Raw genomic sequence first — 23,253 nt, forward strand, 5'->3', positions numbered from 1 at the left:
AAAAAATTCCTTCCATGACCTCGAGGGTTCTGTCTTTCTAACCTCACTCTTCTTGCTCATTACACCAAAACATAAAATCATAAGGAAGGAAATTGACTTTTTGGCTCATTTCTGTATCACAGGTGCTTCAAAAGATATCCAGCGCTTGTCAAAAATGCAAAGAATACTTGTTGAATTCAGCTCTCATCACCCATATCTTCTTATTCCTTCTTAGGTGGCAGATTATATTTCCCAGATTTGGCTTCAATATTTCCCACCCCACTTCCCTTCCCCACTGCCAGGCTTGACTCCACCTTCCTCCCATCAGAAGGTGAACTGCAAATGTTTCCTTTTCTTAAAATGTGGACAGGCTGGACTACAACCTAAGGGACACCTCGTGACCTCCAAGGTCAAGTTATTATAAATAATATGACTTTCTCCTGATTTTCTGGCAACGTTCACTTAGAACCCAGTCACCTACTGCAATGAAACTGGAGTAGTGCGTGGAAAAGCCCGTATGTTGAGGAACTGGCACAAGGACCACAGGCCCAAGTTCCCTGAGCATGTGAGTGAGCCATCTGGACCACGGACACCCCAGCCTCAGTCAGCGGCATGGCTGATTCCTCTGGAGTTGCCCCACGAAATGCTACCCAGAGTGCACACTCGTACTCAGAACGTTTTGCCACTAGGATTTGAGAATGTCTGACAAGTAGAATTGGCACTTTATAACTGCGAGGGCATTCTGCCTTCCTCCAATTTCTTCCCACACAGGTCTTTGCACTTTTGCTTTTGTCTACCTAGAATTTTCTCCACTCAAACACACTCATCCTATGCCCTCACAGTAGGCAGGAGTCTGGTCACAGGGCACCTTCTCTCTCAAAACAGGGTTTACTGTGGCTAACAGAAGCACTTTCCCCATTTCACCACAGGATCGCTGCCCCAGGTTACCTATCTTCAAGAGTAGTCCATGTATCCTAACCTCGCCCCAAGGACAGTTTAGTAGGAAATGGTTGTTAAGTAAGACTGGCACAATTTTTTAAAAAATCTTCACATAATGGTCACACCCCACTTTTTTGTAAAAAAAAAAAAAAAAAATTGGCATAAAATCTAGTGAAATACAGTTCTTAACAGCTGTTATGGAACCAAATACGGCTTTTTGCTGCCATATGTGAAGAAGTCCAAGAGAGTTGTATATTGGCATTTGTTCAACAGTTCAAAGATGCCACCGATGAACCTTTTTTGTTGTTTTTGTTTTTAACTGTTTTGTCCCCTTCTACTTACACATAAGGAAGTCAGGGAAGGGACTAAAGTTCCCATGCCAGCGGAATCAGCTACCATTAAATTATTATTTAGAAACTCCATACAATGAACCCCATTTTCAATTCATTGGTCCAAATTTTTCACAATATCACCCCTAACTACAATGGAAGATTACATAATTTTAAAACAGCATAAAATCTTATTAACAATTTTATATTGATTTTGTATTAAAATGGTAACATTTGGGCATATGAGTTAAATAAGGTATAATATTAAAATTTTTAAAAGTAGATCACACAAACATACAATTATATTTAAAAACAAAGTTGTTAAATACTCAAAACCCATCACTTTCCAATTATTTCATTACATTTGCCTATAACCCTATGGGGGTTACTCAGATCCACTGTATCTGTGTGGAGGAAATAGCTGCTCCCTGTCCACATTCAGCAGCTTCACAGCGGGAGCCTGAAATCAGGAGAGCTTTTACACCAGGAGATCTGTGCAAGCTGTAAATCAGGGGCTTTTTCTTCCAGTGAGCCAGTTGTTAAACATTTACCAGCAACCCACTGAATGTATGTGAACTTCAAAGACAAAGAAAAATGGGAAACTGTATTGTGTTGGGGAAGGGAAGGAGTCAGGTGGAGGAGGAGAGAGAAAGTAAAAGGGAGAAGAAAAGCTGTAGGGGAGACAGCCTTGATGGGAGGGGATGAAGGAGAGAGAAGGGAGCCAGCAGGGACAGAGGAAGAAGGGAAAGGAGGGAGACAAAGGAAAAAGGAAGAATTATTTTATTTATTTAGTACCCTGAGGCTAACAATGGTTCCATGTAAGCAAAGCATTTCATATAACCAACACTGAAACTCTTTTTCTGAGCATCTTTCCAAATGGGTTAAAAGATACCCACGTACTGGGAGTGTCCTCAATGACTCAGCCCCGTCCCCACGATCAGATGCCCACTGCACTTCAAGGCAGGGTCACCCCCAGGCTACCGCCACACATGGAGCCCTCCTTGCCTTATAGAAAATGGCTCCAGTCTTCTGAGCTTTTTATAGCTTCTGTCTCCTCCCTTGCTGTCAGGCTGTCAGCTGTCACTTCTAGATGTTCTCCCAGTTCTTACGTCTAGCAGCCTAGCGCTTCCAAGTCCCAGTGAACTGAGAAACCAGAAAACCAAAGTTGTCAGGATCATGTCTGAAGAAAGCGTAAACAAGCTCTAAGTGACAGCCCACGGCTTGTCCAATAAAGAACACAGCTCTAGGATCTCACTGGATTCCTCCTGGTTTCTTTCGGGTTCTCCACTGTGTGCCAGATAACTGAGGTTACAGAATTAGTAGCTTCTGGATAGGTGAGGTTTCACTAACTACATAAAATGTTCAATGGAACCAAACTAAAAATTAAAGAAAACTAAGATGACATTAACGAAATAAGAAAGAGAATCGAAGTCCTGTCAAGCAAGTCATAGTCAATAGCATCAGACACCCTGTTCCCTTAGTAACCTATTTCCTTTTCCTGAAGCAGACCCAACTCTAGGGCATCCTCTCCCAGTGTCCACAAAAGGTTTTGGAGCTGTTGACACTAGCAACCAGCCACAGGCAGAGGTACACAATCACTGTATGAAATACTGTGCTTTTAAAAACAGCTCTTGGGCTGGGGTTGTGGCTCAGTGGTAGAGCACTTGACTAGCATGTGTGAGTCACTGGGCTCAATCCCGAGCAGCACATAAAAAACCTAAATAAACAAAATAAAGGTATTGTGTCCATCTACAACTAAAAATGTTAAAAAAAAAAAACAACTCTTTTCTTTTGTAGGGTGTTTGTTTCAAAATAATTTGATAGCAACACAAAAGCTCTAATTATTAGGCCTGTTGTCTATTTACCCAGGCTATCATACACACAAAAAAAATTTTTTTAAATAGTTATAATAGAACAAAGCTATCCCAGAAATAAAACTCCCCAAATTATCCTCCCTGTGCTGAGTGTTTAACTTATAAAAAAAGAAACAATAAATATTCTAAAATTAAAAATAGAAACTCAAGAAAGAATTCCACTATTTCAGTTCTTATTCTTGGCACATAGGAAGCCCATAATAAATATTTATCAGGTGACTGACTGGACAGTTAGATGCAGTACAACCAGATGGATAATCTGGTCTTCCCTAAGACTTTGGCCAGCAGGTTTTGGTCCAAAACCATATTTGGGCCTGTTGAAGAAATAGAATTAACTAACCAAGTAAATTGTTCTCAAAATGAAATCTGAGTATCTTTTCTGTGAGCCTAGACCTCTGACAAAGGGCTAATATACTAAAGGCAATGTCAGACCTGTCGATCAGCTAACATCTATAGGCCATTTATAGAACCAGGGCCAGTGCGCCATGGAGGAGGAGCCCACTGAGCAAAGCAAGAAGGCCCCACCCAGCATCAAAACCCGCTCACTGGACTCTAACTAGACATGCACATGAAAAGTCTCCTGTCTCAGTTCCAGCTGCTGTAATAAGTACCATCGACCAGGGTACCCTTAACCAATAGAATGTATTACCAGCAGCCAAGTGTAAGATCAGGGTGCCAGCAGATCCCACGTTGGTGAGGGCCAGCTTCCTGGTTCTTAGGTGATGCCTACTTGTATGCTCACATAGCGGAGAACAGAGAGGGAGAAGACTCTGTGTCTTTTACAAAGATACTGATCCTGTTCACGAGTGCTCCATCCTCATGACCTGGTCATCTTCCCAAGGTCTCATCCCAGCACCATCACATTGGGAGAGATGATTCAGACACAGGAATTTGGGGGAGACACAAACATTTGGTATCCCCCAAATTCATACATTGAATAGCATCGACAGCACCATGTGGCTACAGTGAATGGGAGAGCATGGTCTTTTCAATGGAAGGTGCTGGATGAACTGGATATCCAAGTGGGAAAAATGAACTTGAATCCATAGCATGCCCTAATCCCAGCAACCTGGGAAACTAAGGTAGGAGGATCCCAAGTTCAAGGCCAGCCTGGGTAACTTAGGGAGACCCTGCCTCAAAATAAAAAGAGTTGGGGATGTAGGTTAGTGGTAAAGCACCCCTGGGTTCAATCCCCAGTATGAGAGAGAGAGAGGAGAAAATAGGAGACAATTTTAATGACCTTGGAGCAGACAAGGATCTCTGAAACAAGATGCAAAATGAGCCAACCAACTATAGAGGAAAAAGTGGACAACTTGGACAAGATTAGGATCAATTCTGTTCACCAAAAGACACCATTAGGAGAATGAAAAGGGCAACCCACAAAGCAGAAGAGAGTATCTCCAACACACATTTCTGACAAAGGATTTATACCCAGGGGTACAAAGATCAGTCCAGAATATAAGGCAGACAACTAAACCGCAAGTTGCTTTGCTTTGCTGTCCCTTTCTTTTCCTTCTCTCTTCCCCTTCTCTTTCCTTTGCTTTCTTTCCTTTTCTTTCTCATGGGCACATCACAAAGAGGACACTCAGAGGGCCAGGACACACACACAAAGGGGCTAAACTCGAAGGTAGAAAAAAGCCCCTTGTGAGTGGTGGAAGGGCCAGGCCCCCGGTGAAGGGCAGAGGCGATCTGACCTCCTTTCTAACTCTCCTCTGTCCTAGGATGGGGACACCATCCTTACCAAATTAGTCTTTCCTCCCCTGCAAAATGAAGAGGTCCTAACTTCCAACATTGTCATAACTGCTATTCTGAAAATGTAAAGAATCTAATGTGAACAAATGCTGAATTTTTTTCCCCACAGTTACTTAACAATTTTCTAAAGTTTGAGTGCCAGCCTTTCCTCAGAAGGAGGAGACGCCATGGAAGCTGCTGCCAACACTGGAACACAGGAGAGGACCTGCACAGCAGAGGACCTGCACAGGAGAGGACCTGCACAGGAGAGGACCTGCACAGGAGAGGACCTGCACAGGAGAGGACCTGCACAGCAGAGGATCTGCACCCCGCGATGAACCCACCGTCCCTCCACAACTCATATTGAAATTTCTCTGCCACGGTAACAGACATACACAGCAGGCCTCCAAGAGGTGTGGAGGTCAAGGGCAGAGCCCTCATGGACAGATGGATGCCCTCACAGCAAGAGTGGGTCAATGACGGAGGGAGGGGGTTTCTCCCATCCAGCACTAACAAGGTCTGGCCCTGCTTAACTTCTGAGATAAGACAGGACCGGGCACGTTCAGGGGGCTATGGCTGCAGAAAGGGGTTTGGCCCAATTCTTTGCTCTGTCCTGGGCAGGCTCATCTGCCCTTCTACCATGTTACCATGTTACGACGAAGCATGAAGGCTCTTTCCAGGTGCCAGCACCTGATCTTGGCTCTCTCAGCCTCCAGAACTGTGAGCCAAATAAACTTCTATTGCTTATAAAGTACCCAGTCTGTGGTGTCTGTTATAGTAGCACAAAAAAGACTTTAAACACAGCCTGCTCTTACCCGCAACTATAAGAACAATGGGATACACATGCCCCCCCTTTCCCAAAATAACTTCGGGGTTCTTCTCTTATAAAAGAAATGCAAGCTTACTGCGCAAAACAAAACTAAAATAAAAAATATCCATAATGACACTAAAAAAACACTATTAATATTTATTTTGAATTACCCTGTTATCTTTTCTAGGCACACATAAAAGATACCCTAGGGGAAAAAAAAGATTTTTATCCAGAACACAAGTTTTCTATCGCTACTTACTTAACTCAAATGTGATATAGATGATGTCGCCAGAAGGTAATTCTCTTGAAGCAAACCAAAAGATTTTTCATTCTGAGGTTCTCATTAGATTATTTTATATTCCTAAAACCTATAAACCTTATGTAACCAAAATTCAAAATGAAGGCAGAAACTCTACTCAAAAATTTAGGAACAAAAACCAAAAACACAGGCCTCTGCCCACTTTCTGGTCACAGAATATGCCTTTAATTTGAATATATGTATTAACAAGGCAGAAGTAATTTTGACAAAAAGATACTAGACATCACTAATGCTGCTTTCATAAATACCCTGGGATTTTCTTGGGGTGATTTTCAAAACTATTAATCCTCAGAACATCTCTGAGAGGCCTACATCATTTAAGGGGGAAATTAAAGCCAACTAAGGGTGGAGGCAGGTGACCACTTCATCCTTTGGGGCAGAACCAATTCCTCCAAGGAGATGGGAGGGTCAATCTCAGGGTCAATGCCTTTCCACTGGGTGTAAAGAACTATCGCGGTAACCAAGAGGGACCCCTGAAACCAGACCAACCATTCACACCAACCACGAGAAGCCACACTTAGGAACTTTCCAGGTGTGATTTTGTAAAGCAGGCCAGAAGGAGGAAGACACAACCCTGGATTCCTGGACAGGAAGCTGATTCTTACCTTCCACCCCTGGAGTTCAGGTGGGGGCATTAGCCTTAGTCAGAATGACCAGCATGACAATTTCAATTCTACTATATTAAATGTTTTATGTTTTCTGTATCTTGAGATTTCCCTTCCTTCGCAGCTTAATGTAAGGTGTCAGGGATAAACTAGTTCCTCATTTTCTTCTTCTTTAGAGTTGCTAGGTAATTCAACTTTGGGATGTTCACTTGTTGGATTCAGCCCACCATCCATCCTTCCAAAGTTTAACACAGGGACCCGTCAGACCTTTGAGGCACGACCAGCAGCTAAATGCTTTCTGAGTTTCAGGGCAGAGTAAGTGATGACTTGTTTATCTAAATACAGATAGGTGTTAATTAGTCAAACATCCCTCCACATAATCTGGTATAAGATTTACTAAATGTGAACCTTCTGGAATTTGATGAAGAAATGGAATCTTCTACCTTAACAAAAGGCACTTGTCTTCCAGAGACAGTCCATGTTGTTTTCTGAGTCGTAATATTTGTAGGGTGTTTTCATTATAGCAAGCATAATCATGTTGTAGCACCAAATCAATGAGTCATTTTCTTTTGACTTGCCACACCCCACTGCACACATGAGAAAAGTCAGTTGACTAATGATAATAGGAAAGTCTTAGCTCACAAGAACTAGACAGAGAAGCATCTTTGCCGATCTTGAAACCCACACCTTCTCTCCTTAGCCTAAAACAGATTGGGGTCCAGTGGTATTAGCAGAAATGAATGAAGTAGTTCTGGCAGCTGCACTATCGACATGTAAAATATAAGAGAAAGATATTGACAGATCATTAACCAAAGTGCTGAGGACTTGAGCAAGAGCCTCCATTAGCATAAACAAAACAAGTTGCTCGGGGGTTTTCACACCTTACTTACTTGTATCATGTCAAAAGTAATATCTACTCTTTTTAAATACATACACTATATTCTATGATTATTTTACAAGTGAGCTTCTAAGGGCGGGTGGTGGAGTTTAGTGTAGAGAGCATGCTTAGCATGCACAAGACGCTGAGTTCCACCCCCAGCACCACAGAAAATAAACAGAGCATCTAACTTTTAACTTCAAAAGAGATTGAGCATGGAGCCAATTCCACCTAAATGGATAGCTGGAGAACATAAGAACCCATTACTAACTGCTTGTGCAAACCTGGCAATCAAAGAAACAAACACGGCACTCACTGAGATGCATACTTGAGAGCTAATGGATTTATTTGAATTTTTCTAAAGAAATGACTGAAATGGATTATCTAAGAAAAAACAGAGTCCTGTAAATGGTTCAACTAAGATGAAGCATATTGGAAAATGGATCAAATCAATTATAAAAGACATGACTGGAAGATGGGTCAAACATGCTGGAACACACAGAAAGGATCGGGGCCTAAGGTGAAATGGGTGCTCTCGGTTTTGGGAAGCGGCCTTCCTCTTCCTATCTTCACTGGCAGTTTAAACTCTGGCATGTTAAGAAAAGTTCCTCTGAGAACTCATTTTCTCATGTTAAAAATGGGATAACTAGTTACATCACCAAGTTTTTGTGGGGGTTGAATGGGATTATCTGATGGTGCTTCAAGATTCTATCATTACACGAAATAAACAAATATTATAAAGAGTAATAAATTTTGCTTTCTACTTCCTTCCAGAACTACCTGCACGAAATCTCAATTTCTTTTTGTTATCCTGTCATTTGGATTCTAAAACTAACTAGAACAAGACATTCTGGTGAAAATTAATTTGCTTAATATGGATTTATTCATGCTCTTATTCAGCCTGATTTGTACATTTCACCTTTTTAAATCTTATTCCTTAAAACTGCTGTGGTTTTCCCTCTCTGCTGCTCATTTTATGTCTCTACCAAAACCTCCTCAAGTTTAAACAAACACCACTATTAGCTCCTGAGGAGTTGTCAAGATGAAGGACGAATAATGAGAACAGAGAATCAATGTTATTAGTTATGTGCCTAAAATTGGGACATTAAATATTGCCAGCTCTTCCTAATGGTTAACCCAATTAATGGCAAAAGAAATAAAAAGCAGACAAGGTAACTCTAAGCAACTATACTGTTAGATTTCAAATTTAACCCAAAAGCTGGTAGGTGGGGGGAGGGGAGACAGTAAGTTCTGAAAGCAGTTTCCAGTCTGATCCTTGTGTTCCTGGTCCCTCCTGGAGTCCCATCACAAGCGACCTCAAGTCCAGTGACCTTACTCCCACCCCAGCCAGGAGTTGGCCACGTCAGTTGCCCGCCGGATGGAGAAGTAGTCTGACCTGGCCTCGGGTTTGCCCTGAAGAGAAAGACACTTCTATTTCTTCTGCTTTCAGGATCACTTTTCCTTTAATAAAATTCCCTTTCTCCAATACTCAGCCAGTTTTATCACAGACTCTCTGAAGTTTAGAGCTGCAAAGACCCAAGTCTCCCTCATTTTTTTCACATGAGGAAAGAAAACCTGAAAATAAAACACTATGGTGGTGGTGACTTGCCAAGGCCACCCAGCTGGTAACCAGCAGCCAGGCAGGAGCAGAGCTGAGCAGGCCAGGGCCCTTCCCGCAGGATCTGATTTCACAGATGCCAACACGGCTCCGGTAGCCCACAAATAATAATCCTGCCTGGCTTACTTGCTGCTGAAGTTCAGCAGCTGGGAGATCACTTTCCTCCTACTTAAGCCTTCACTCTTCCTGCTAAAATGAAAGATAATTAAATTGGTTTTAGTCCTTTACATTAAAATGTCAACTCATTTGCCACCTCCTCTCCTGGAAACAGGCTCTGAATAAGGAAATGCACAGCTGTTCACACCCGAATCCACGTGTAGAGACACTTACAAGTGGCAGTGGACACAGTGGCGGCCCTCAGAGGGCTTTCAATCATGCAGATTCCTCCCTTGTCCTATAGGGAAAGGCTTCCCTGCCTTTTTCTTCTTTTTCCCTAACACCTTTCAAAACTATGAAGGCTTCCTATTCCTCTTTCCTTGACCAAGTAATTATCTGCTGAATGAACGTAAGAGCAGAAGAAAGAAAATTCCTGCCCTCCGCAGTTCATTCCAGATGTTTCCCTCAGAGTCTTTCAAAAAAAGAGACTCTACTGGGATTATTTTTTCCTCAATCATAAAATGATGCTTTAGAAACTCATTTACACTCTGGTCTCTTTTTCTTTTCAAGTTTTTACTTAGTGGAATGGATTTCCAAAATGCCAGTGCTGACTAAGAAAAACCTGGTGAAAATTTATTGGCCTGAACTTTCCAGCAAAGGCAAGAACCTGGGCTTCTTCATACCTTGTTCTACAGAGACTTGTGTGAACCTGTCACTCTGAATCTTATCTGCACATGGGAAAGCACTCAGCTCTTAGCAAAAGCAACATTTCCACTCCCAGAGAAATGAATGATTCCTTGCAATGAAACAGTATTCTTGTACAGGCTGAAAACTTGAAATTACAGAGGAGAGTGGCAGTAACCTGTGATTGCTTCCTTTGAAGGCTCGTATCCCCATGCATCTGTGCTTTATGTCATGACAACTTCCTTTTAGCTCCCAGGTTCAAAGGAGTATATCGTTATAATTCATAACCATGACAAGGAATTGTAACTTCCAGTCAACAATGAAAAGCGGGTTTCAATGCAGGCAGAGCCAATTACATTAGTGCACTTAATGTGGGGTGTGTATTTCTGGAATGTACAGTAAACTTCCCTAAAGGACCAGTTTCTGTCTTACTCACTCGACAGATAGAGACAGTCTTGGTCTGCTTGGGCTGCTATGACAGAACTCCACAGACCCGGCTTAAATAGCATTTGTTTCACAGAGTACTGGAGGCTAAACCCAAGATCAGGCTGCCAGTGTGGCCGGGTTCTTGGCAGGGGCCCTCTTCTGGGCTGGATGTGGCTGCCTTCTTGCCGTGTCCTCCCACAGTAACAAGAGAGATCTAGTCCCTTCATCTCCTCATAAGGGCACTAAGCCCATGACGAGGGCTCTACTCTTACCACCTCCCCAAAGCCCCACCTCCAAATACCATCAGAGTGGGGTTAAGTTTCAACCTATGAATTTTGAGGTGACATAGTCCACAGCAGGGACACCCAAGAGCAGTCAGAAGAACCTTAAGCGTCACCAGGGCTGCAAAGACATGAGATTCTGCCTTCAAGAAGGTACAGCAAGGTGAGAGACAGGAATGCAGAAAGGGGGTCCAAGGAAGGCCTGCCAGCCAGCTTGCAGTGGGGCAGAGCAGAGGGGCTTCCTGGAGGAGGCACCACCCAGTGCCAGCCTGGAACCCCAACAGGAGGATGGTGCTGAGGTGGGGGACAGGGACAGATGATTCTGGCCGAGGGGTTCCTGCTGACTCACATTAGCCTGAGCTGAGAACTGAAGAGGAAAGCAGGAGAATAGAGTTGGGGGCACCAGCGACTCTAGAGAAGACCCCTGAGCCCCTGTAGTCAGCTAAGGTGCTCGTGCTCTGCTGAAAGGCTGGGAGAACTAGCTCCTCCCTGGTGCTTAGGAAGTACTCAGGCAGCAGTGTGTGACAGTGGCTTTCCTGCAGCTCAACAGCAAAGCTAAGCTGGAGGCGAGGGCAGAGGGGGCCCACCCAGCCTCTGACCAGGCCTGCAGCTCAACAGCAAAGCTAAGCTGGAGGCGAGGGCAGAGGGGGCCCACCCAGCCACTGACCAGGGCCTGCAGCTCAAGCCCTCCATACTCAGTTTCTCCACCTGCTCTGCAGAGTTGCTGAGAGGACTGCATGAAAGTTCTTGAAGGACAGAGCTCACTGCAAGACCTAAACACAGGAGCTGTCAGAAGCCAGAGCAGCATGGTGGCCAAGCGACTTTCAGTCAGTGTGACCTTAGTCGAGGACAAGCAACAACTTCTCTGATCTCAGTTTCTTTAGCTGCAAAATGAAAAGAATACCACTCACTTTACAGAGGCGCAATGCACGGCCCTCACCCGAGAGCTGAATTAGTAGAAGTCATAGCAAGAGCAGCAGCAGTAGTAGAAGGGTACTAGTAGGACTAGTAACTTGAAGGAAACTAGACTCAAGTGGCCATCCCTATAATCCAGTGAGAAATTACAAGGTGCTGGACTAAAGCAGTGACCTGGAGAAGTCAAGAAACTAGTTTCCAAAAATAGGAGTTCAGTGGATTAGACAAAGGGGAATGAAGGGAAGGGGGGAAAGGGAACAGAAGGGCCATGGAAAGAGCTGGAATGTTCATATAAGGACGCACGAACAGTGTAACTCAACATCATGTGCAGCCATAGAATAGGAAGTCGTATTCCACAGATGTGTGATATGTCAAAATATACTCTACTGTCTTGTATAACTAAAAAGAACAAATTTTAAAAATTTTTTAGGAAGAAATTAGTTTCCAGAGCTCTTAGGACCAAGCATCGATAGGACTTCATGTGCATTGGGTGTGACCAGCAGAGAGGGGCAAGAGAAAAGGAAGCCACATGATACTTTACTGTCATGACTGTAGACAGCAGCACTTGCCACACACTGAGGGAGTTAAGAGGAGCAGGTATGAGGGGGGATAAGAAACCCCTTCTCACGCCAGTTGACTTCCGGTTCTCCTGGGCATCTATGGAGTTGTCCATTTCAAAGAGCTCTGCACATGCCTGGCACTCAGAAAAAAGATCGAGGCTAAAAATATAGATTGAGAAGTTGTCAGCAGATGGATAGCCACCCAAAGGGCATACACTCACACCCCCAGGGAGAGCGTGAGGCAGTGAAAGAAGCAGAGCAGACACTGAGCAGGGGCCCAAAGGGCCCAGGAGACACGTCTGCACTGCAGAGGCGGGCAGGGAAGAAAACCCAGAAAGGAGGCTGGGGCTGGAGGAACAAAAGCATGAGCCCCGGGAGACAGCTGCCTCGGAGGACAAGGGACAGGGCTTTGGCAGGAAATGCTGAGCAGCTCACTAGGGCGGAAGGTCAAGTCAGAGAAGGACCTGAGTAAATTCACTGGACTGAGAGACAAGAAGGTCCTCTGGGTAGCCACAGAGGGTGGTAGATAAAGGAGGTGCATATCTAGGGTGGGAACAGAGCTTCTAGAAAAACGAACAGTAGGGGAAGGAGCGGGGCAAGGTGGCAGCAGGGGTACAAAACAGAGGTAGAGGGAGTGGTGAATCCAACAGGCTGATGGAAAGGGAGGTTGATCAGAGGGCTGACAAGAGTGTGGTCATGGAAGGAAGTGGCTGGGGGGCAGCAGAGCTGGCTTAGACAGGAAAAGGCTGCCAGGACACCAGCTGAGAGAGGGGCCATAACCAAAGGTGCCTTGAAAAGACAGGTGGAGGTTTGAAAGAGCAGAGTGCAGGAACGAACCTAATGTGGTATATGTACATAATGGAATACTACTCAGCCATAAAGAAGAATGAAATTATGGCATTTGCCAGTAAATTGATGGAGATGGAGAATATCATGCTAAGTGAAATAAGCCAGTCCCAAAACACCAAAAGCTGAATGTTCCCTGTGATATGTGGATGCTAACCCACAATGAGGGAGGTGGAGGGAAAAATAGAAGTTCATTGGATTAGACAAAAGGGAATGAAGGGAAGGGAGAGGGGATGGGAATGGGAAAGACAGTAAAATGAATCAGACATCATTTTCCCATTCATATATGAATACACAACCAGAGAAACTCCACATCATATACTACCACAAAAATGGGATCCTAATTAGAATAAATTATACTCCATGCATATGTAATATGTCAAAGTGCCCTCTACTGTTATATATACCCTAAGAGAACCAGTAAAAATACATTTAAAAAGAGACAAGAAGAAACTACAAAATAAAAATCACACTGAAAAAGCACAGCTGGAAAACACAATTCAGACCACGTTCCTCCTACCAGCTAGAAAGAGAAGACTTCATGGAGCAGAGCAGGGGGCTGGGCAAGGTGTGTCCAGGCTGGGAGGGAGGCAGAACACCAGGGCCCACGTGCAGCGGCCACGGGCCTGGCAGGCAGAACGTATGTGTGCTGCGGGGGCCTCAGAGGAAGGAAGATGGCAGAGACTCAGGAGAGGAAAGGTGGAATTTCCAAAGGCATTTTCTCAATCTAAATTCAAAAGCAAAGAGCTACCATTACCACCTTTAAGTTCTTGTTTGAGGCAAGTAAATCAATGAAAGTAGGTATACTTTCCAGCAATGCTGAAATAAAACCGTAAAGACGGGAGAGGATGATATGGGTTATAGTCACAAAACAAGACGTTAATTTTTTTTCACATCTCTGATTAAGAAACACCACCAAGTGGAATGAAGAGAAGGGAGGGGTGTAAGGAATCCCACAGAAACCACGCTGGAAACGGGAAATCACATAAGGGAATTTATTAAACAAACAGTGTCTCCCTGCAGGGTAAGAGAGAAAATGAGAGGAAAGAGAAAGGAAAAGAAAGGGCCCATGCTAGAGAGAGTGGGAAGCCAGGAGGATAGAGAAAGTGAGGAGGAGAGACAGAAGAATGAGAAAAGATGGCGGGGAAGCTACAGTAAAGAGTGGAATTCCTCCGGGCTATCAGGGGACCAATATGGGAGAAGGATACTTGCGAGTTGACTGATGAACCAATAGCTAGCCAGGATGTTCACAGATTGACAAGTGGTTGGGAGGCGGGGAAAATGGCTACACCAGAAAGGGCGGGGGAGCAGCTTTATACATTACAAGGAGGAATGGGAATGGGAAAGACAGTAGAATGAATCGGACCTCACTTTCCTATATTCATACATGAATATAGAAACAGTGAATCTCCACATCATATACAACCACAAGAATGGGAAATTATACCGCATGTATGCATAATATGTCAAAATACAGTCTACTGTCAGGTATAACTGAAAAGAACAAATTTTTAAAAATTTAAAGAAACACCACCAACTAATTTCAATATAAAACATCAATGACTTTGAAAACATCTTGTGAAAATTCGCCTTTCATTTGTTCAAACAAATCCTTCAAGACTGAAGAACTACACTCTGTGAGGGATATATATGAAGATAGTTAAAATGGCTCCTGCCTTCAAACTGTTAAATCCACCAAAACATTTAGGATGAGGAAGGCTCCAGGAAAAGGGGGAATAATTTCAGGTATATTTGTCCAAGTTCAAGTTCAAGTACACAGTAACACCCCTGACTACAAAGTACCCACACATCATTTTTCCCAAAAGTCTAACACCCATACATGTGGGCTACCTGTGTCCTTCCCCTGCACCCTGCTCCTGCTCTCCCTTCCCCACATCACAGAGAAAAACCAACAGCTATGGCCAGTTATGGCCCCAGTAACAACCCCAAGCCCACACCCACTGGGTTCTGGGTACTACACTCGGTGTTTTTCTATCCAGTCCTCACCACAAGATGATCCCCTTAAACACACAGGAAAGGGGGGCTCCAAGGACTTGAGGAGACTGCCTGATCTCAAACGCTCAGGTTGATGTAGCTCCCAGATTCACTCCTACCCACAGCCCCACACTAAATTTTCCCTGCCACTTGCTTCAAAGGGAATTAAAAGTGCAATTTTTTTCCTTTACAACTTAGAATTCTTTTATCAACTGATTGTTAACACGTTTAAGATACTCCTTAGTACTTTACAGGTTGAGGTGATGGAGATCTTTTTTCAGAGTTGTTTTATTGAAAAGCCTGTTCCCAAACACTAAATCAGTGGGGATGCACCAAATAATCCACAAGCTGAGTTCCAAGCAGCAGTCTTACCTCCCAGCTGACATACTAACAAAGCGGCGGAGCCGGCGGCTCTGATGCTGCAGAGTGGGAACCTACCCACAAGGCAGGGACGTAAACTTCAAATGAGAGGCCTCGTCCAGGCAGAAGAATAAACGCAGTGACATTGGTGATCCTGGGAGCACTACCAGGCATCTCAGAAGTCACGACAGCGGCACTGAGGAAGAGGCCGTTAGGACGGTGCATGGAGGGGCCAGTTCTGCCCCCACACCTGATTTCCTGACCACACCCCTTCTCTGCCACTTCCCTTCTGACGGCCCTGGGACAACTTCTTCACTGCCCTGTGCCTCAGTTTCCACATCCATAAAAGGGTGGCATGAGAGGGTGTTAGTAGGACAACTTGAAACTTGCCTGACACAGAGAAAGTATCCATTAGTGTCAACCAATTCGATCCCTTATGAATACCCTTTTCTATTTCTAAAGTAACATTATTTAAACTGCAGGTCACAACGCACAAATGTGTTATGAAATCAGCCAGCACTTGCAGAAAATAGAACAGAATAGAATGTCATAATTTTTTTGTAAATATTTATTTTATTTTTTGTATTTATTTGTAGAATGGTGTATTTAAACATTAACAATGTCATGGTTTAGATGGCTCATAATTTTTCTTTAGCAAACAGAGTAAGATTAACTGGTGCCTAGTGAAACTCTGTTTCTATACATCTATGTATGTATCAGGCAGCAATCTACAGGGTATTTCTTTCTGTGTCCCCGTTAAAAACCCAAAAAACTCTGTTTTATAGGATGAGGGTGTTAAGGAGTCAGGGAAGATGAAAAAGCGTAATACACCAGAGACCCCTTTTTAAAAGGCAGGCACCTGAAGCAAAAGGAAGACCCCAAATGGACAGTCAGAATAGCACAGCAATTACCCAGGCATACAGATTTGTCATGGCTAGGCTGCTACTGGCATTTCAATAATTTGAGCTTAGCAACTTGTTTTCTGCAAAACTGGAAGTACAGATGTTATCTTGATGCTGGGCAAGATTGGGGGAAAAAATCGATATGACTTATCCAGTAAATCATCTTGCAACACTTGTCAGGGTAGACACTATGCCAGATTTCAAATGCTCTTAAAAACAGTCAGGGTTTAGGAAGAGATATGAAAATATCTTAAAATAGACACCCTTACATATGGATGTAGATTTAACCTAACAGTTCCATTACAACCAAATTCCTAACTAAAAAAAAAAAAAATTAACTCTCTGTATAAGCTTTCCCACAAAATGAAATGAAAAACTATAAACATGTAGCTAATCATTTTAGAATTTAATAAAAACATCTATCCATGTATCCAAACTGTGTGTTTCCCTTCCTATGTAAAATATGGGACAATGCAGCCCTCACATGGGGTAGAAGGGGCCACAGGCCTGGGCTCCGCTCCTGCTACCGCCCACCTTCCTGGAGATTTCCTAGGATCATGTGGACCCACCTGTCTGAAAACAGTGTCTCTTTATCTAGTTTTAAGTACCCAGAATTCCCTCATGAAATACTAAACAGCTTCCAGGGTGTGAAGGGTGTCTTCCCAGATCTGGAGTAAGCCAGAAGCATGGTCAAGGGTGGCCACAAATGCAGACAAAGATTGGTCATGCAAGTGGACACAAAATCCTCACCAGGTGGGACTGTACCAGAGTGGGAACCAAAAGCATACACACCCAGGCCAGGAGCTGATGTCCCCAGCTGCATTTCTGCTCAGACCTCAAGGAAGCCCAAGAAATCAAAACTCAAACCTAGCCTTCCGGGTCATTCTGATGATTACAATTGTCAAGGCAGGTAGATAGAATAAATTTATATAAATACCTATAAGCTTTTTTCATTAAGTTATAAGTATTGAGACACATGCTATGTGGACTTCCCTTTGTTCTCTTGCAAAGTTATAGGCTGGCCTGGCAGTTGTGGGTGGCTCAGAGTCACAATGCCTGGCTTCATACCCCAACCCCCATTCCATTTCCCAGCTCTGTGAGCTTGGGAAAGCTTCTTAGCCTTACTTGAGTCTCAGTTTCCTGGTGTGTAAAACACTATTAGTAAGAGCACCCTCCTCAAAGGGTTGCTGTGAAGACCACATGAATTGGTGCACAAAAAGGGCCTAGATCAGCACCTGGCACTTCAGGACTCAACAAATGCTATTGCACTTTTCTCCAAATAAACTGATGGGCCACTATAAACTTCTAGGTGAAACCGCAGTCAGGTCTGTGTACTTCTTTCCCATTCCTTTCTAATTTTAAATATCTTGTTTTATGCCAACTCTGAAAGAAAATGATTTTCTATCCTAAAAAAGACAAGTCATCTAACTACTATCCTGGCTGATACCAAAGTTCTGAAATTAAACATCTGTTTACCCTCTACCCTGACTCAACAGTTCATTCAGACCTTGGCCACTGTGAAGTTTGAAGTCAGGCAAATTGGCTTTCTCTGTCAATGTCATGCAATAAACACTTGAAAGATTATCAATTTTGAATGTAAGAAGGATACTTCCTAATCTTCATATTCAAGAGGGTTCAGAGCTATAAGTCAGGGTGGGTCCTTCTTGATCCACAAAGCAGAGGCTGAAATTCTTGCAATCAGCAAAGAAAGGCAATCAGAGAAGAGAACCTAGAGCTAAAAATAGAGTCCCACCAGTGGAGAAATAGATGGGAAGACATAATCCTTGATTTGGCGACCTTTTAGTCCACAGTGTTTATTATCAAATAGAGATTCGCTATCAGCATAGTAATGACAAATTGCCAACTGGCCTTCTCAATAATTTTTTAGCCCTTCCTCCTATATTGACTGAACAAACAACTTGCAAAGAAACGCTTGCCACCTTTTAATGGTATATAAAGCAACTTGTATTATTTTACCATAAAAGCCTCTCTTTCGAATGTTAAGTTGTTTGCTACAAGTTGAAGCTCTGAAACCAAGAAGAAAAATATAAGGAAAAGATTCAAGGTCACATTTACTCTTTAAAATGCATACCGAATCAAAGTGGTCAACACAGAGAACACTTAACCTCCATTCTGCCACCCCCCCAAGTTTATTCTGAAGAATTTTTAAAATATATAATTTGTCAACCTACTTAGTGAGTAGAACTCTTTCTATAGTTGAAGCATTGTTAATTTTCACAATAGTTTTTCTATTAACTCAAATCTCCTTAAATCTACTCCAAACCCAAAATGGAGTATAAAGGCAGTAGGAAATAAATGAAAATTAATTAGATTCTACTCAGGCAAGACTAAGCACATCTATTTGCCCAAATGGATTTCCACCTAAATCAAATATACTGTTTCTTTAAAGAGTTTCACCAACTTCCAATAAAAAAAAAAAAATCCCATGAACACTTCTTAATTTGGCCAGTTTTTATTTAGGCAATTAAATTGGCTTTTTGTAAGAGCTGGGATGGAGAAACAATATATTTTTACAAGCTCATTAGTTATACAGTCAACTTCATTATATCATAATCATTCATCAGTAGTCAGCAATGAGAAGGCTGTTTCTTTGTGCAATAAGAATGTTAAAGAAAATATGTATTCACAATAGGCCATAAAATGTGGGAAATATAGAATGCCCCAAAATCAAAGGTAAAGCCAGTGAGTTCATCTGGCTTTAATTTTTGCTGAAGAGCAGAACAGTTTTGTGGACACAAATCTAGCTTGAACTTAGAAGCCATACCCTTAATTATTAATCCCCTTCAGGTTTGCACCCTTTCCAAACTCCACTCCTGTAAGAGAAGGAGAATGCTGCATTCGCTGTTATTAAAGGACTCTCTTGGGAATTCATTTGGCTTTGGTCATTTTTCTAGCACATATTTGTTACTACTTATTTTAAATGTTTCTCCCCATATCAAATGTATACACGTCAGTCAGACCCGTGGATAACCTTAGCTCCTGAACTGTGGGAAGCCACAGTGTGATGTGGAGGGGAGCTGAGCGCCCCGAACTGGCGGATCCTGGCCATCCCGCACACCAACCGCCTAGGCACCTTGTGAGGTGGGCCCTAGGCTTCCCTTCTGCGCCCAGCTGCGGGAATAACGGAGCTTGAATAGCCCCAAAGACGCTGCTTCGACAAAGCCAACGTGTGCAGCTTTGGGAATGCAAGGACGAATTATGGGGACATGCGTCGGGTCTGGCTGGAAAAGGGAAAGCGTCCATCTCATGATTTGGGTATCGAATTTCAGAAACCAAAGGTGTCTCTCAGATCCACAAAACCTTTCCTCCCTGTTACACGGCTCAAGATTTCTTCCCTGTTCCCTCTCCGACAAAATCTGGGCTGCCCAGATCCGGGTAGTGGGTGCTGTTCTCTGCTGCTGCGGCTTCCCCAACCCCTGCTCACGCAGCTGGAGGCACTCCTCGGAGCCCCACTTCGTGCAGCTACAGTGGTGGCCCAGAAGCATTCGGATCTCAGAGCGGGGGAAAAATGCGCTTCCCAAGACCCAACATACAGACCCCGCTACCGCCCGGAGCCCTGAGGGGAGCCAGGTACCCTGCAGCTGAACTCGGGCAGCGGCGTCCCAGCTGCAGCGTCCCGGCGCCAAAGGGCACCCGAGGGAGAGAGATCGCGCAGCGCCTGGGTCCCGGCGCTCTGTGCCCGCGAACCAGGACAGTGTGCACCTGGGAGCTGGGGTCCAAGAGAATTCCTGGCGGGCACAGAGGGGCCAGCGGGGTCCCGACTCTCCCGGCCCCAAGCCCTGGTACCTCGCAGCCGTACAGCTGACCCAGCTGCTCCACGATCCACTCCTCCAACACCAGCCGCTTCCGAAGCTCCTTTCTGTCGTATTTCACTGTCACTTTTCCTTGCTGGTGGCGCCGCTGCTGCTGCTGCTGCTGCTGCTGCTGCTGCTGTTGCTGAACCTGCCCGGGAGCGGCCGCCGTGGCCACGGGCGCTGAGTCCTCCCGGGAGGAGCCCGAGCTGCCGCTGGCACCGCCGCGGGAGCTCTGGAAGAAAACCCGCGCCCCACCGCCACCGGCCCCGCCGGCCGCCTCGCTGCTGCCCGTCACCACCGACATGTCCCCGCGCGCCGGAGTCCGAGTGCGGCCCCGAGGAGGGGCGGGCGGAGCGCCCGGCGCCGCTACCACTGCCAGTCGGACAACCTCATGCGAGGGGCTCGCCCGCACCTGCTCCGCGCGGCGCACGCCGGGCTCCTCGGAGGGCGGGAGGAGCGGCGGCGAGAGGGAGGAGGGCGGGCCGGGAGGGCGGGAGCGGAGGGCAGGGGCCGCCGCCTGGAAGACCGGCCGCAGACCCTCGGGGTCCAGTCGCGGGAGGCGGGTCTGGCGCGCGCCCGGAGAGGGCCCCAGGCGTGGGAGTCACCAGGGGCGGCGACTGTGGGAGCAGAGACACGCGCGAGCGCCGTGTGTAGTCCGGAGGGGCCTGGCGTGGGTCTGGGTGGCAGCCGGTGTCGTGCTCTCCGGAATTGGGGACGGAGATTTGCGCTTCTCTCGCTTTCCCGAAGCTCACCAAACCCGTCACCTCCCAGCGGCCTTTGGCCCAGGCGGCCCCGGCCACGAAGGGACGGGAAGGGAGGACGCAGAAGGCTCCTCGCGGAGGTTGTAGTGGCGGCTCCGACTCCTCGGAGGGCGGGGAGTGTCTCCTCCCCTCGCGGCCCCACCCAGCGACTCCAAACACATTCCTATTCAGGCCACGACGGATGCCGCTTCCTCTCTGGGATTGTGAGAAAAATTGATGAGGCGCTGTTTGTGCAATCAGACAATTACCGCGCCTGAGCAATTATTTCCAGACCAGTTTTTCTTTCCTTACCAAGCATCTGTTTAATGATAGGAAGGGCGCTACGATAACTTTATATCTAAAGGGCAGAAGGCGTGATCAGCGCTGGGGCTGAGGGGCTAGGGACATCCAGACACCAAGAATTTTTCTAAGAGTCGTCCGTTGGCGCTTGCTGGGTTCACACATTTTGGGTATTGCTTTCCCTGCTCAGCCAGCTTTCCTCTCTCAATGCCATTTCCAACAACCTCTTTTTACCCAGGAAAGCAGATGCATTCACTAACTACTTGAAAAACATCATGCAACCAAATAGAATTACGAATGAATGAGCTTATTATAAGGTTTAGAGCAGGGAGGTGGGGAGGGAATTTGTAAACCGAAAACTGCATGTGCATGTGTGTAAAATTGCAGGGAGACACTAACATATTTCTACTGTACCTAACAATCCATTTCTGTTCTGGCAACTGAAAGAAACCACAAAGATGTTCAAATACAAGTGAGTAGCTTTTATGAATATTAAAAGAAAAGTTGGTGAGGGTTACTTGTAGCTGTGCAAAGAAGCTTCTCTGAGGTAAAAGAGACAGCCACATCACATTGGACACCTTTCTATGGTGGAAAGCATTCTGTGTGGGATTCTAGGCTGACAGCTATAAAAGACACCAGAAATAAAAATAACCAGCTGGTGGGACTCTGCACAGAGTTGCTCTACCCAGATCTATGATAGCCTTTGTTCCCTCAGTTTGGGGTTTTCCAGCAAGAGCCCAAGTAGGGATTTTCCCTGTGTTCCCTGCCTACAGTTCATTATAAGGACACATGGGGCCTTGAAGAGTGAAAGGGAAGGATCTAAGTGTGAAACAGAGCTGCTGGTGTTGCCCTTAGACTCCTGGCGTAATTAGAAAAGGGTCAAGGTTAAAAGATCAGATCTCCCCTGCCCTCCAAAAGAGACCAGCTGGCCCGTGGAAGGTGAGGTTTTGTGCAAATCTATCAGTGATAAGGGACAGGGATTACTACGATTGGCCCCTAGAGACTGATGACCCTCCTCCCTACCACTACCTGCCTGGTAGGGTAGGTCATCCTCAATCCTGAACCTATAGGAAGTGGGTGAGTGCTGCCACAAAATGGAACTCTGTCCACAAGGAGGAAAAAGAGGGAGAGCAGCAATCCACAGCAGTGTCCCCCACATAGAGTGAGCTTGTCTTTCCCCAGACATCTGGCACCTTGCCAAGTTGACTAGCACCAGCTTTAATAAACCCACTAACGAAGAGAATTTGAATCAAAACAAAAACAACTAAAATTTTAATTAATAAGAAGAAACTATGTGAAATCTCTGCCCTATTCCAGAGTTTAGATCTGATAATGCCAATAATTTTTTAAATTGTGCCTGTGATCCTGCAGTATGGCAAAGAGTGGGAAATTCCAACTCCCTACTCTGGGTCTTTGGACAATGAAGTCAGTCATTTAAGAATAACTTCAAAGAATTTATGGAAATTCACGAAGTTCTTTCTGAGGAAAATTCTTGTGCCCATTTTTTCTCACAGCATTGGATGCTTTTTCCTTTGTGTTTAAAATTCAGCTTTTGCTTGCTTACAATTTCAAAAATGACAGATACTGAAAGACATAGGTTGTAAGCACCTGAACTTGTAGAAAAATAGTGAGTTTCTTTCCATGGGCATGTTGGCCCTCAAATGCCCAAATAAGTCACCTTGACTAACAACTGGAGGTTGAGCCAACAGGAGAGCTCATTTTTATAAAAACCCACTTGCTTACTGAGGACATAACTTACACTGGAAATGAACTGCATGGCCCTGTTCCCCAAACACACATGCTTTATTCCATGTTTGAAAAATAGTAAAACTCAGTGTTCAGATCTTGACAGTAGAAATATATAACGCCTTTACATATTTCCAAAATGGAAGACAAAATATTTGGGAAAGAAAGGAATTATGCCCAGGCCAGAGACCCTCTTACTTGGGTGACTATTTAAGGTCAGCAGAGTTGGAGGTGTAGCTCACTGGTAAAGCATTTACCTAGCAAGCCTAAGACTCTCCTTTCTATCTCCAGCACCATAAGCAAATAAAAATTTATAAGAATATAATAAATTGAGCAAAACCAACTATATTGCTCATTTATAACACACACATTTGTTGAAAGCAAGGTTTTTTAAAAAAAATTCTGCCTAATGAAAATGATGAATAATTTTTAGTGAATGGAATGATCTGGAGATTTTCAAGAATGAAAGGGATGGGCTTTTACCTTAAGGCAGTTGCTCCCTCCT

At 44.6% G+C, this 23,253-nt stretch overlaps 1 protein-coding gene across 2 annotated transcripts in view; it reads right to left on the reverse strand.

Annotated features, from left to right (window-relative positions):
- The window catches only part of Ppp1r14c (protein phosphatase 1 regulatory inhibitor subunit 14C), an 84,054-nt gene extending 63,211 nt beyond the window's left edge, over positions 1–20,843 (reverse strand). Inside the window, exon 1 of one of the 2 annotated variants that reach the window (XM_047558576.1) lies at positions 19,955–20,843. In XM_047558576.1, the coding sequence (XP_047414532.1) occupies positions 19,955–20,266 (312 nt within the window). In that variant the 5' untranslated portion in view covers positions 20,267–20,843. The remainder of the gene's footprint in view (positions 1–19,954) is intronic. The other variant, XM_047558575.1, reaches the window with a different exon arrangement.
- Between the last annotated feature and the right edge of the window lie 2,410 nt (positions 20,844–23,253).

This window comes from Sciurus carolinensis, chromosome 7, assembly GCF_902686445.1.
Source record: "Sciurus carolinensis chromosome 7, mSciCar1.2, whole genome shotgun sequence".
Lineage (NCBI taxonomy): Eukaryota > Metazoa > Chordata > Mammalia > Rodentia > Sciuridae > Sciurus > Sciurus carolinensis.